Source organism: Copidosoma floridanum, unplaced genomic scaffold, assembly GCF_036245765.1.
Source record: "Copidosoma floridanum isolate Cflo_tuat_1 unplaced genomic scaffold, Cflo_Japanese_pri ptg000007l, whole genome shotgun sequence".
Taxonomy (NCBI): Eukaryota; Metazoa; Arthropoda; class Insecta; order Hymenoptera; family Encyrtidae; genus Copidosoma; species Copidosoma floridanum.
The window spans coordinates 11,378,634-11,390,693 of record NW_028321884.1 but is presented as its reverse complement, the minus strand read 5'-3'; the positions used below and the strand labels follow the sequence as shown (position 1 = coordinate 11,390,693).

The following is a 12,060-nucleotide window of genomic DNA, read 5'->3' as shown; positions in this document are numbered from 1 at the left end:
TTTTTATGTAAATCGCTGTATAAGTTTTTATAACTTGTTCATAACTACTTATTTTTAACGCCCAAGGGTTGTTATGTAGTATTTACATAAGCAACGATTCCTAACATTTAGATAGACAGTCAACCATCAAAATTTTGAGAAAATTCAAGTATACAAGTCATGATTTCTTTCCAATTTCTGGTGACGACATTAATCAAGTAAAATAGTGGTTATAATTGAAAATTGAATGGCACAAAATAAGTGTTTTATACACATCTCCTTATTTGTTCTTCTTGACTACCATGTGTTCTAAATACTATATGAACTGAGATTCAAGGAACATTTGTTTTTTAACTTTTAGATAGTCTTTCAACGGTTAAAGTAACGAACTACATTTTTTGATATTTAAATTAAAATGTAACTTGCTAAATGTAATAATATTACTCTTGGCATGATATTTGAGGCCTATATACAACACCCAACAGAATATCTATTTCAAATCTCACATTCACGAGTTTTTATTCATAATTTTCAAGAAAAATCACAAGACTTTCAGATTGAGGAATTACTTTCCATTATTGCGTAAGATGTGTCGACGTGCAAAAACTCTCAAAAAGTAAAGGTACGGAGTTTCTAGAAGTCCAAATAAACAAATTAATTAATTAAGAATATTTTGTAATAGAGGCTTATTTCCCAAGAATCACTGTATATATGTTGATATAGTGACAATTCAGAATATCAATATACTTGTATACTGTTGTCAATCGACTATTTAACATCATAAAAGTATATATTTAAATTCATAATTCTCCGATGTTTGAATAACAAAATTTATCCTTTATATGAATGTTAATACTTTCACTTATCTGATTATGTCCCCCAAAATTTTCATTCAAGTAATTTCATTACCTTGAATGCAACAAAGTCAAGTATTGGATCCACATAATCACCTGTTATGCACATGAAAACTTAAACGCAAAGTTAGTATACGACCGTGGGAAATTGTACATGTATGTATATTTTATTTTTTGCACATATAATGATAATATGCGTCGGAAGTAACTTGTGTACAAAACGCTTTTGCATCCCGATAAAACTCTGTGTACTAAAAATGTTTTTATTACTTACCGTGTACAACATTTATCACTGAAGTGAAAAACTTATTTGATCGTGTACTAAATTTATGTATACAATTAAATCTGTGTACAAAAAAATGTGTTCAATAAATGTGATAGCTATTATTGAATGTGTACAATATTTTGTGTACGCCTTAAGATTTATTTATTTCTCGTGTAGGAAAAAAGTTGTGTTCAATATGAACGTGTTCAAATTGGACTTTATAAATTATCATGTAAACAATTGAAATACATTGTGTATAAAAGTTTTTGTGTAAATCATTGCGTATAGCTTTTACGTGTACAATTCTAACGTGTCTAATCAATACCCTGTCGATAAAATAATAGATAAAAATGATAGTAAACTCTATTAGGCCCTAATTTGGTTAGTAGTTTCATTTTCATACCACAACTTGACAGTTTTAAATTCAGAAATTTTAGTCAAAGGAAATATTTTACTATCACTAACGTTACTGAACTTTTATAGAGTTTAAATTAGTTTTTTGCAATTAACTTTTTACGTGGATATATTGGATCCTTGTAAATCTGTGAAAAAATGTGAATCTCAAATAAATAATTAGTTAATATTATTATGTACTAATACTTACATATAATAGTTACAGAGGTTAAAAAAAGTCAGTTTTTTTGGTAAAAAATAAGTTTAAACAAAACTAATAATTTTAGCAGTATCTTTTTCAATTTTTATCAAATGGATATACGTGGTCAAAAAATTGTAGATTTCATCAAATACGAAATTTTTTTTAAATACGCTTATACGCAAATTACAATACTGATGGACTAGAAGGCATTAAAAAGTTAAAAACAATAATAAAATATTTTTATCCTTTTTATTATAAAACTCCAGAAAGTTTTAAATACAAGTATAGGGTTTTAAAATAAGATAAATTTTACATTTTTGAATGTATTTTTGGAAGATTTGTTTCGTGCTTGCCATATGAACAAGACAAATTATTGAAAAAAATAAAAAAAAATGTTTACGGGACGATGGATAAATCAGAAGTGAACTACATCATCAAATAATTAATAAAAAAAAATACTTTTCTATTAAAAGGAATTTATACAATACTCTTAATACAAGCGTTTGAGTAGAAAAAAAGTTGTTTTTCGCTATTTAATTAACGAAATTTTTAATAAATAAATTGATAACAAAATTGTTGATGAACTATTGCTTTAAAAGCTGTATTAAAAAATAGTTTTACAATTAGAAAAATTCAGTAAATATTAATAATTATCAATATTTGGTTGGAAAATCTTTTTCATTTTGATTTGAAACAATTTATTACAATTGAATTATTAAATTGGAGAAAGAGAGAACCAATTCATAGCCACATAAACTTTCGACAAAGTGATATGATTGCCCTTGAATTATTACGACGTTTCAGCTCCTAAACAACTTATTAATATCGTTGGGAACATAATTCAAACAAATTATTCGTCTGTTCTATTTCATTTTATTGTTTTAAGCATAAGCATACAAGAATATTATCATTAATTTTTTTTTTTTTTAAATATGTTTTTCAAAGAATTGCGACCATCGTTATATTTAATGCGCCTATTATTTAGACTATGGCGCTCAGTATGTGTTTTTAAAAGATAAGATAAAGAAAAATATTTTTTGCAAATTCAACATACTTATGGCTTTTTGTCTGTATGCAAGCGAGTATGAAGTGATAAATTTTGTTTCTTGGAATAAGTTTTTTCACAAACTGTACATTTGTACGGCTTTTCGCCCGTATGGGTGCGAACGTGGATTGTAAGACTGCATTTCTGAGAAAAAGACTTGCCACAATCGTTACATTTAAAGCACCTATTGTTTGGATTATGGAGCTCCATATGCCTTTTCAGAGAAAAGAATTGAGAAAAAGATTTCTTACAAATTTTACATTCATATGGCTTTTCGTGTGTATGTAATCGAGTGTGAATTGATAAATATTGTTTTGTGGTATATGTTTTTTCACAAATTTCACATTTGTATGGCTTTTCGCCCGTATGGGTACGAATGTGTTTTATAAGACTGTGTTTGTGAGCAAAAGACTTGCCACAATCGTTACATTTAAAGCACCTATTGTTTTGATTATGGAGCTTTGTATGCTCATTTAAATTAGATAATTGAGCAAAATATTTCCCACAAATTTTACATTCGTAAGGCTTTTCATGTGTATGTATACGAGTATGAGATATTAAATTATATTTTACAGTAAAAGTTTTATCACAAACGTCACATTTGTATGGCTTTTCGCCCGTATGGGTGCGAATGTGTTTTATAAGACTGTGTTTGTGAGCAAAAGACTTGCCACAATCGTTACATTTAAAGCACCTATTGTTTTGATTATGGAGCTTTGTATGCTCCTTTAAATTAGATAATTGAGCAAAATATTTCCCACAAATTTTACATTCGTAAGGCTTTTCATGTGTATGTATACGAGTATGAGTTATTAAATTGTGTTTTAAAGTAAAAGTTTTATAACAAACGTCGCATTTGTATGGTTTTTCGCCCGTATGGGTGCGAATGTGGATTATAAGTCTGTGTTTGTGAGCAAAACACTTTCCACAATCGGTACAATTAAAGCATCTATCGTTTCTATTTTGATGACTAATATGTGCTTTTAGAGTAGAAGATCGAGTAAAAGATTTTTTACAGAATTTACATTCGTATGGTTTTTCATGTGTATGTATACGAGTATGATTTATTAAATTATGTTTTGCAGTAAAAGTTTTTTCACAAACTTCACATTTGTATGGTTTTTCGCCCGTATGGGTGCGAGTGTGGATGGTAAGACTGTGTTTGTAAGCAAAAGACTTGCCACAATCGTTACATTTAAAGCACCTATTGTTTGGATGATGGAGCTTTGTATGCTCATTTAAATGAGAAGATTTAGTAAAAGATTTCCCACAAATTTTACATTCGTATGGCCTTTCGTGTGTATGAAAGCGAGTATGACTTATTAAATTATGTTTTGCAGTAAAAGCTTTGTCACAAACTTCACATTTGTACGGCTTTTCGCCCGTATGGGTGCGAGTGTGTTTCATAAGACCGTATTTTCGAGCAAAAGACTTGCCACAGGCATTGCAATTGAAGCGTCTACTGTTTCTATTGTGATAACTAATATGTGTTTTTAGAGTAGAGGATTGAGTAAAAGATTTTTTACAGAATTTACATTCGTATGGCTTTTCATTTGTATGGATTCTAGTATGCTTTGTTAACTCATTTTTGCTCAAAAATGACTTAATACAATAATTACAATTATGACGTTGCCTATCCACACGTGTACGTTTGTGATTGTCCAGTTGAGTTTTACTGAATGATGTAGCATTGTCATAGTTTCCCGTAAAAATTCGCTTATTGTGATGCTTATCGACTTCCATTGTATTATTATCCATTAATTTTTCCAGTAAGTGTTGACCAGGTCTTCATTAAATGCTATGATATTTTTATTATATTCATTTGATGTTCTCTGTTAATGCAGTTTGTATCTAAATATTTTGGCTGTACAAAAAAAGTTCCTGAAAATAAAAGTTGCATACATTCAATAATACATAAAATTATGTTCCTTTGCGTAGAAAAATGAAATATTGTTTTTCACATTAAACTAGCATTCAAGTGTTTTAAAATTGTAGTGTACGTGTTAATTTAATGTGAAAATTGGGGAAATACGAAATAAATATGAACTTTTTATTGCCATAGAATTACCTTTTACATATAACAATTACCTTTCATTAAAATGTTTGTAATCTGTTGTTGAAATATTTTATTTGAATTATTTACTAACAACTTAAAATTGATCAACCCCATTTAAAATGAAATACCAAAGAAATATTTTTACGTATCCTATCCAACCTCACAACTTATGAAGAGGCAACGTCACGTGACAATAAATGTTGGATAAAATAAAATTACTTCAGAGTCAAAGTCAGAAAAGTATGGGGTTGTCGGCTTTTATATACTTTTTCACGCAAAACGTTCTCAACAGGCATTTAATTGTTTATAATTATTCATTCCAAACATATTTTACAGGTATAATTTTACTGCAGCAGTTTATGTTAAAAAAAAAAATTTAATGTTATCTTAATCTAATAAATTTTTACTACTCAAACTTGTACAATTTTTGGGACAAACAGGTCGTTTTTGCCTTCCGTTTTCTCATGAGGCAATGTTATGAAAATAAAAAAAAATCCACTGATTTTGTAACTTATTCATACGAAAAGCGCTGCACAACAGTACTGTAGACTTCCATTAAACACTAAAAACTGCTGTATGGACACAATTTCAATCTTCTGCTTAGTCTTATACTACGTCTTCTTTATAATAATAAGCATACCCATATGCTCACTTTGCACTTATTGACGTAATTGTACATCTACAAAAATATCATAAGCACCTTACAAGGTGTCGATCAACTGTACCTTACGCACTTTTTACACTGTACCAACACGCAAACTAATTTGTTGATACTAAAACTTCGATTTTCGGGAAGTAAAACTACATTATTTAGTACAAACTCACCTTACGCAGCTAAAGCACCTCACTTCTTCTCACTTTGGTAATACAATGGTACAAGAGAAAGCTGGAACTTCTCGTTGGTAAAGGTGATGTGTCACTCTACGCGTTTACGATCGCCTTAACTCGATGAATCACTAAAAGTAGAGCACAACTTATACGAGACTGTACACGCCATATTTTCGTGGTGGGAATTACAAACCTTAAACTGACCATATCCATTGAGTTTAGTTATTTTATTGAGAAGAAAATATTATTTGCTACACAATTTTCTACTTGGATCTATAGACTTAAAATAAAATTAAACTCTATAGTTGCTTGTACTTTGGGGAACTTTGGCTTCTAATTTTTTTTAATACGATATTTCGAATATTTAGCGGTTGCAAATAAGCAGTTTACTGAGTTTGGACGTTGATGATTCCGCATCACGATACCTTTCAATGGTAAATAAAGTGTTCCAGCTTTTCCTTGAATTATTATACAATACACGAATTGTTATGTTCGTAATAGTTATAGATTGCCGGAATACCAAATTTGTTTACATTACTTACACGGAATTTCGATTTGAAAATTGTTATAAGGTTAATAATTAAATAAAATCCTGAACCGCAGCTATTAAGACACAAGAACTACTTCTATTCAATGTACAGAAATTTGTTTTGTTGCATCCAATAAAAATTTGTTGTTGCGTCACCGAAACTTAAGTATTTTTTGCACGACAATATAAAAACTGATCATATCATGGTCATCATGATGTAGTCACTGATTTATTTATTGATTTTGAAATATCACTTTTATAATTTCGAAGAGCATCGATGCCTGAGTGAATAAGGGGATACGAAAACAACGGAAAAATTGTGTTTTGTCTATGCGAGTAAAACTTACATAAAATGCTTTCAAAACATTAAATAAGACTTTTTCCATATAATTATAAAAAACACTAAAAATAAGTAAAATTTTTCAGTTCTTGTACGTAATATGTCATTCCATTTGCTGAAATAATTGAGTTTTTCAAATTTTACCATCAAGGCCATGCGACCATGTAACGCATAATGTAAAAATGTTTATTTAAATGTTCACCTTTGAAAGAGAAAGAAAAGATTTTGTTGTCAAAAATAAATAAATTATTCAAAAGGATGCTGGGCTTGCTGAAAATAATCTACACTTTTAAAAATTTGTGAAAATTGAGTTTTAATTAATTATACAACCACGTTTGTCAATTAATTGACATATTAACATAATTCCTACTATTAGTACATTAAACTTAATAGATTTATTTTATTCATTTAAATATATATTTGTTCATTCATTTACGTTTTCAAATGGTTTTTAATATTAATGCGAAGACCTTATTTAGAAGTTACATTTTAATTTACCATTAAAATTATGAACTCTAAAACGCTCTGAAACTTAATTGTAAAAAACAATGTTTCCAGTTAAATTTTTGATATTTTCTTTTTTAGAGGTTGTAGAGGAAGGTTTACAGTACTCGTTGTAACATATATTTTTTTGTATCGTACTTTTGTACTATAGCTCTGAAAATAGAATCAAAACGCATTTTTCAAAACTTAGAAAACTTATTATTTTTATGTGTTGGCTTTATGTACATATATATATCAATGGTATAAACTAAAAAAGGGCTTTGATTAATTTGTTTAAAAAAAAATTTGTTGAAACAATACTTGACCATATTATTTCGATAATATTAACTATGAATTCCGGGACATTTCTGTTATGTTTTTTTGGAATTAAAAAAAAATCAAATTAAAATTAAAATGGGCGTGTTAAGTATGGCAATAGAGCCAAATAAAAAATTTCCATTTAGTTGATATTTTTGCGTGATAAAAAAATAAATAAATAAAACGAAGAATAATTTATAAACACTGAAACACTGAAAATCTAATTGAACGCTTTCAAATATCGCAGATTTTCTAAAATGACACATGCATGGATCTTATCAGTGAATTTTTTCATACCAGATGTAATGTAAATTACACATAAGACAATGGTAACTAATCATGAGGGCATGTGAAAAGTATCCCTATGAAGTGTAAGCTTGTCACCGTAAAATTAAGAGAGCAAACTCTGCGAGTTTCAAAAATATTTCCTAAAATAAAGGAAAATCGGCCGTAACACTTGTAAACTTACTTCTAAATGTCCCAAGATATATCACCTAAAATTAATTTACATTGAGAATTGATCTATTATTTTAGTTTACAACAAAATATAGTAAAAAATGTGTACATCGTCGTAGTATAAAATGGTTCAATTTTTTTGTGCATAAATATAGTTGTAAGTGATCCATTCGATAATATGATTAATAAAGGTTTTCATATAAGCCTTTTCGGACCATAAATGTGTACGAGGTTTATTTACTTTTAGGTGAAATTTCCAAGATTCTTGTGTTAAATGTTTGTAAATGATTTTTCATTTGTACGATTTTACCTTAGTATGTATAAGAGTATGATTTGCAAGGTTTTTTTTGTCAGCAAAAGATTTACCACATTCGTGGCATCTAAATGGTCTATCGCTGTTTTGGACGAGGCTATGCCATTTGGCATTACATTTTGCAAGGAAAGATTTGCCACAGATTTCGCAATCACATGGTTTTTCCGTGTGGAGATGTAGGTGCCTCAGAATCTTGTTTTTATCAGTAAAAGCCTTTCCACACTCATTGCATTCGAACATTTGTGTGTTGGCATGGCTGAGAACGTGTTCCTGATAAGTGTCCAGGTGACCGTAAGCTGTGCCGCAAATTCTACACCCATATGGCCTATATCTTATATGAGTTCGAATGTGCCGTATGATATGTTTTTTGGAAAAAAAAGTTTTACCGCAATAGAAGCACTTAAAGTAACGGTTTTTTATCGTATGTATTAGAATATGTGCTTTGAGATCGTTATCTTGAGAATAGGATTTGCCGCAGACTTTGCATTTGAATTCCTTGTAACTAAAATGGGTGCGCTCATGTGTTCTCAAGTTGGACGATTGTGTGAATCTTTTACCGCAGCTTTTACAAACCCATGGTTTTTCGCCGGTATGGATGCGCTCGTGCGTTTTCAAATAATATTTATGACTGTACGTCTTGCCGCAGATTTTACACGCGTATGGCCCTTCTCCTGTGTGGCTGATGTTGTGCAGTTTGAGATAATGCAGGGAAAAAAAAGATTGATCGCAATAACGGCATTTGTAGCACGGGTTGGCTACATTGTGGTCCAAAGTGTGTGTTTTTAATTGAGATATCAACGCGAACGATTCGCCGCATACTTCACATGTAAATAGCTTTTTAAGTGAATGTAAGCTCTCGTGCAAACTCAATTGATATGCTTCGGCAAAAGATTTATTGCAGCTTCGACAAGACCATGGCTTTGGGCTCACGTGCATAAGTTCGTGCCTTTTTAAAGTAGATGATCGGGTGAAACGTTTATCGCAAGTGTTACATGAAAATGGCCTTTCTCCCGTGTGGATGCGCGTGTGGCATGTAAGATTGTGTTTTCCGGTAAAAGACTTGCCGCAATCGTTGCATTTGAAGCGCCTGTTTGTATGAAAGTAGTCGGAAAGTGATTTTAGAAGGGCTGATCCAAAAAAGGGGTTGCTCAAGCGAATACAAGTGTGCTTTGCTAATTCACTTTCGCAAACAAACGATTTAATACAATAGTGGCATTGATAGCGTCGTATATCCATGTGTAGGTGCTTGTTAAATTCCATGTTATGACATAACATTACCAGTGAGCGTTGATGGAGACGTCAATTTAAGATATAATTGTTATATTCGGTGAGTGAAGTTAAAATCAATATGTTTTAGTAAAGCAAAAAAAATTGCGAATATCTACTTTCCGGTACAACAGCTGAAAATTAAGATAAAATTATATGTTTAATAATTTTCTACAATAAATAAGGAAATAATTACGTATATTAGAAGCGAAATAACGTAAAAGCTTTTATAGACTTTTTAAAATTAATTTTATCGCGTGAAATGCAAAATATGGCTAACTATGTCAGCGCAAGATTTGTTAATCACGACCCAAATATTGTTTAATAAAAATTGATAGATTTTTAGGAATAAATGTTGGGTAAAAATTTTAATTATCTCACGAGTTCAAAATATTTTGTAATTTCATGGATTAAATTAAGTTGTGGTGGGCCTTCACATTTTGAAAAATAAAAAAAATTATTTTACAACTATTTCAAAGTTGTAAAATTAAATGAAATGAAGTGTAAAGCGTAAATTAAAAAATAGTAAATTACCTTTTTTTTAAGATTGTTTGTGGCCATCATAGACTTTTATTCCTTCAAGTAACGTCTGTCTGTAATAACACAAAAATATTTTGCAATTACTTATTGTGATGCTAGTAATGACTCACTTATTCTACAACAATAACGGGCTGGACACACTAAATAATTTATATTAATAATCAAAGCGTTAATTACTTAAACTTACGATTTTTAGGGGCAAGCATTGAATGTTTTCTTCTTGAGCGAAGGAACCAAAATATTGAAACCCACCAGTGTTGTATCGTTACCCATACAAACGGCACTACTTGTAAGCACAATTTTAAATCCAATAACTACTGGACATAACGATAATTTTAGTCCTTCACAATTTATGTAATGCTTCGTTTTCTCCATTGCGATGTATTTACGCACATTTTGCACTTATTCTGTAATTGTATACGGATATCCTCCTTTGTATACGCGAAGCATTTTGGTGGCAGAAGAGCTACAACTTTTGTAAAATAACACGAGTTTAACTAGTATAAACTAACCTCGTATTATAGCTAAGGTACCTCACTTCTTCTCACTTTGGTAATACAATGGTACAAGAGAAAGCTAGAACTTTATATATGTAAAGTTGATGTGTCACTCTACGCTTGTACCATCGCTGAAACTCGATGAATCACTAAAAGTAGAGCATAACTTACACGAGACTGTACACGCCATATTTTCATGGTGGGAATTACAAACCTTAAACTTAGAAAAATCACGGCGTTATGTTATTTAATAAATAAGAAAAAACCAATACATTTTCTTGTAAAAAATTCCACGATCACAGCAAAAAATTGCGTTTTTTTTAAAGAACATGTAATGTGCGTATGAATTTTTCCAATACATTTTTCTAGACCTATTCGAGAAACAATATTATGTAATTTCACAAATGAACATAGATTCTCACAGGAGTCAGTTATTAAATTGTATTTAAACAACCATTTGAACAAATCAAAATTATTTTAAAAATTATTATATTTGAAAATAAATTAATAAAAAATAGTCTGACTCTAAGAAAGAAATCAACTAATAAAAATAAAAAAAAACAATCACACGAATAATCTTCCAAAAACTATAAGTCATAAATTTACGAACGTCTCAACTTTATACGAATCATGGAAAGTATTGCACGAATCGGGACGCGTTATTTTTCAAACGAAGGAGTAACAAACCCTCAACTTATATTTAAATTACTTAAATTTTCATCGAATTGCCGGTTGATGTTTCTAACTAACCAACTTACAGATCGTGTTTCAAATTGTATACAATTCACTATAGTAAACACTGTCTGGCATCTTGAGACAATTTTGAAGCAATACTTTCAAAAAAAGACAGAAGGGTGAAAGTGCGTGAGCTATCGTCTTTTTTGGCTATTTTATAATATAATTACATGTAAATGGCCACAGTATAAGTATATTACTGTCCATCTGTATATTATTTAGTATATATTGTTGTGCTATTTGAGATTCGAAATCAGCTGCCAACCCGTATACGTAAGCTCCTTTCATAAGGTGGGAAATTAGACTTTTGCAATTGTGGATGTGCTGCCCTTTGAAAAATCCCTTCATATTCGATAACAACAATTATTAATGGTAATGTGATGGACAGAGATTATATTAATAGGTAGCGGGTGGCGTAACAAGCTCTGAGCAAAAAACAAGGGCCATTACCCAATTTCGACGCAGCCAATGACAATTAGGGCTCCGAGTGATTTTTGTGTTTATCTTAGGAAGACTCACTTTACAAATTCGTACAAGTTCGTTGCACTGGCTGAAGAAAAAATTTTTAAAAAATTCTGTAATGCGCACCATCTTTATAGAATCAGAAACGTTTAAATTGGAATACCTTTAGGGTGCCTGTACATGGGCGTCTTAATGTCTTAAGACTGTAAGCCACACCTATGGCGGGTGATTCATTCAAACTGATGTTAACTGAATACCGATATAAGTTGTTTTAAACAAGGAAATAGACACTTTATTCATCATAAAACTATGTAACCTGATTACATTATAACGTTAGAACGTTTTTTAAGGCATCAATTGAAAAGTTTCTACAATTCATGTTAATACAATAATTTTGTCAACATAACCTCTCTTTTGAACGACTCAGCGTTAACAAAATTTTTTTTAGTTTTGGTGGCTAAATATCTTTCCAATATCATAATGCAATCACGTAACATAG

At 30.3% G+C, this 12,060-nt stretch overlaps 2 protein-coding genes across 4 annotated transcripts; both read right to left on the bottom strand.

Annotated features, from left to right (window-relative positions):
• Positions 1-2,552: 2,552 nt before the first annotated feature.
• Positions 2,553-5,853, bottom strand: LOC106645121 (uncharacterized). Of its 3 annotated transcripts, XM_089588487.1 has the most exons (5): positions 5,620-5,757; positions 4,014-4,619; positions 3,760-3,926; positions 3,249-3,672; positions 2,553-2,906 (listed from the first exon to the last, which is right to left on the bottom strand). In XM_089588487.1, the coding sequence occupies exons 2-5, from the start codon at positions 4,494-4,496 to the stop codon at positions 2,748-2,750; spliced, it is 1,233 nt and encodes a 410-aa protein (XP_089444613.1). In that variant the 5' UTR covers positions 4,497-4,619; positions 5,620-5,757; the 3' UTR covers positions 2,553-2,747. The 3 variants fall into 3 exon arrangements, with proteins under 3 accessions (XP_089444613.1, XP_089444612.1, XP_014216383.3); XM_089588486.1 differs by adding an exon at positions 5,816-5,853 and having other exon boundaries at positions 2,553-4,619; positions 5,620-5,750; XM_014360897.3 differs by having other exon boundaries at positions 2,553-4,619.
• Positions 5,854-6,827: 974 nt separating this feature from the next.
• Positions 6,828-10,470, bottom strand: LOC106645129 (uncharacterized). Its single transcript, XM_014360910.2, has 3 exons — positions 10,055-10,470; positions 9,862-9,920; positions 6,828-9,461 (listed from the first exon to the last, which is right to left on the bottom strand). The coding sequence occupies exon 3, from the start codon at positions 9,334-9,336 to the stop codon at positions 8,041-8,043; it is 1,296 nt and encodes a 431-aa protein (XP_014216396.2). The 5' UTR covers positions 9,337-9,461; positions 9,862-9,920; positions 10,055-10,470; the 3' UTR covers positions 6,828-8,040.
• Positions 10,471-12,060: the final 1,590 nt, after the last annotated feature.

Bases quoted from the DNA above. Each gene is read 5' to 3' on its own strand.
- LOC106645121 (XM_089588486.1), bottom strand. From the start codon at position 4,496: ATGGATAATAATACAATGGAAGTCGATAAGCATCACAATAAGCGAATT.
- LOC106645129 (XM_014360910.2), bottom strand. From the start codon at position 9,336: ATGTTATGTCATAACATGGAATTTAACAAGCACCTACACATGGATATA.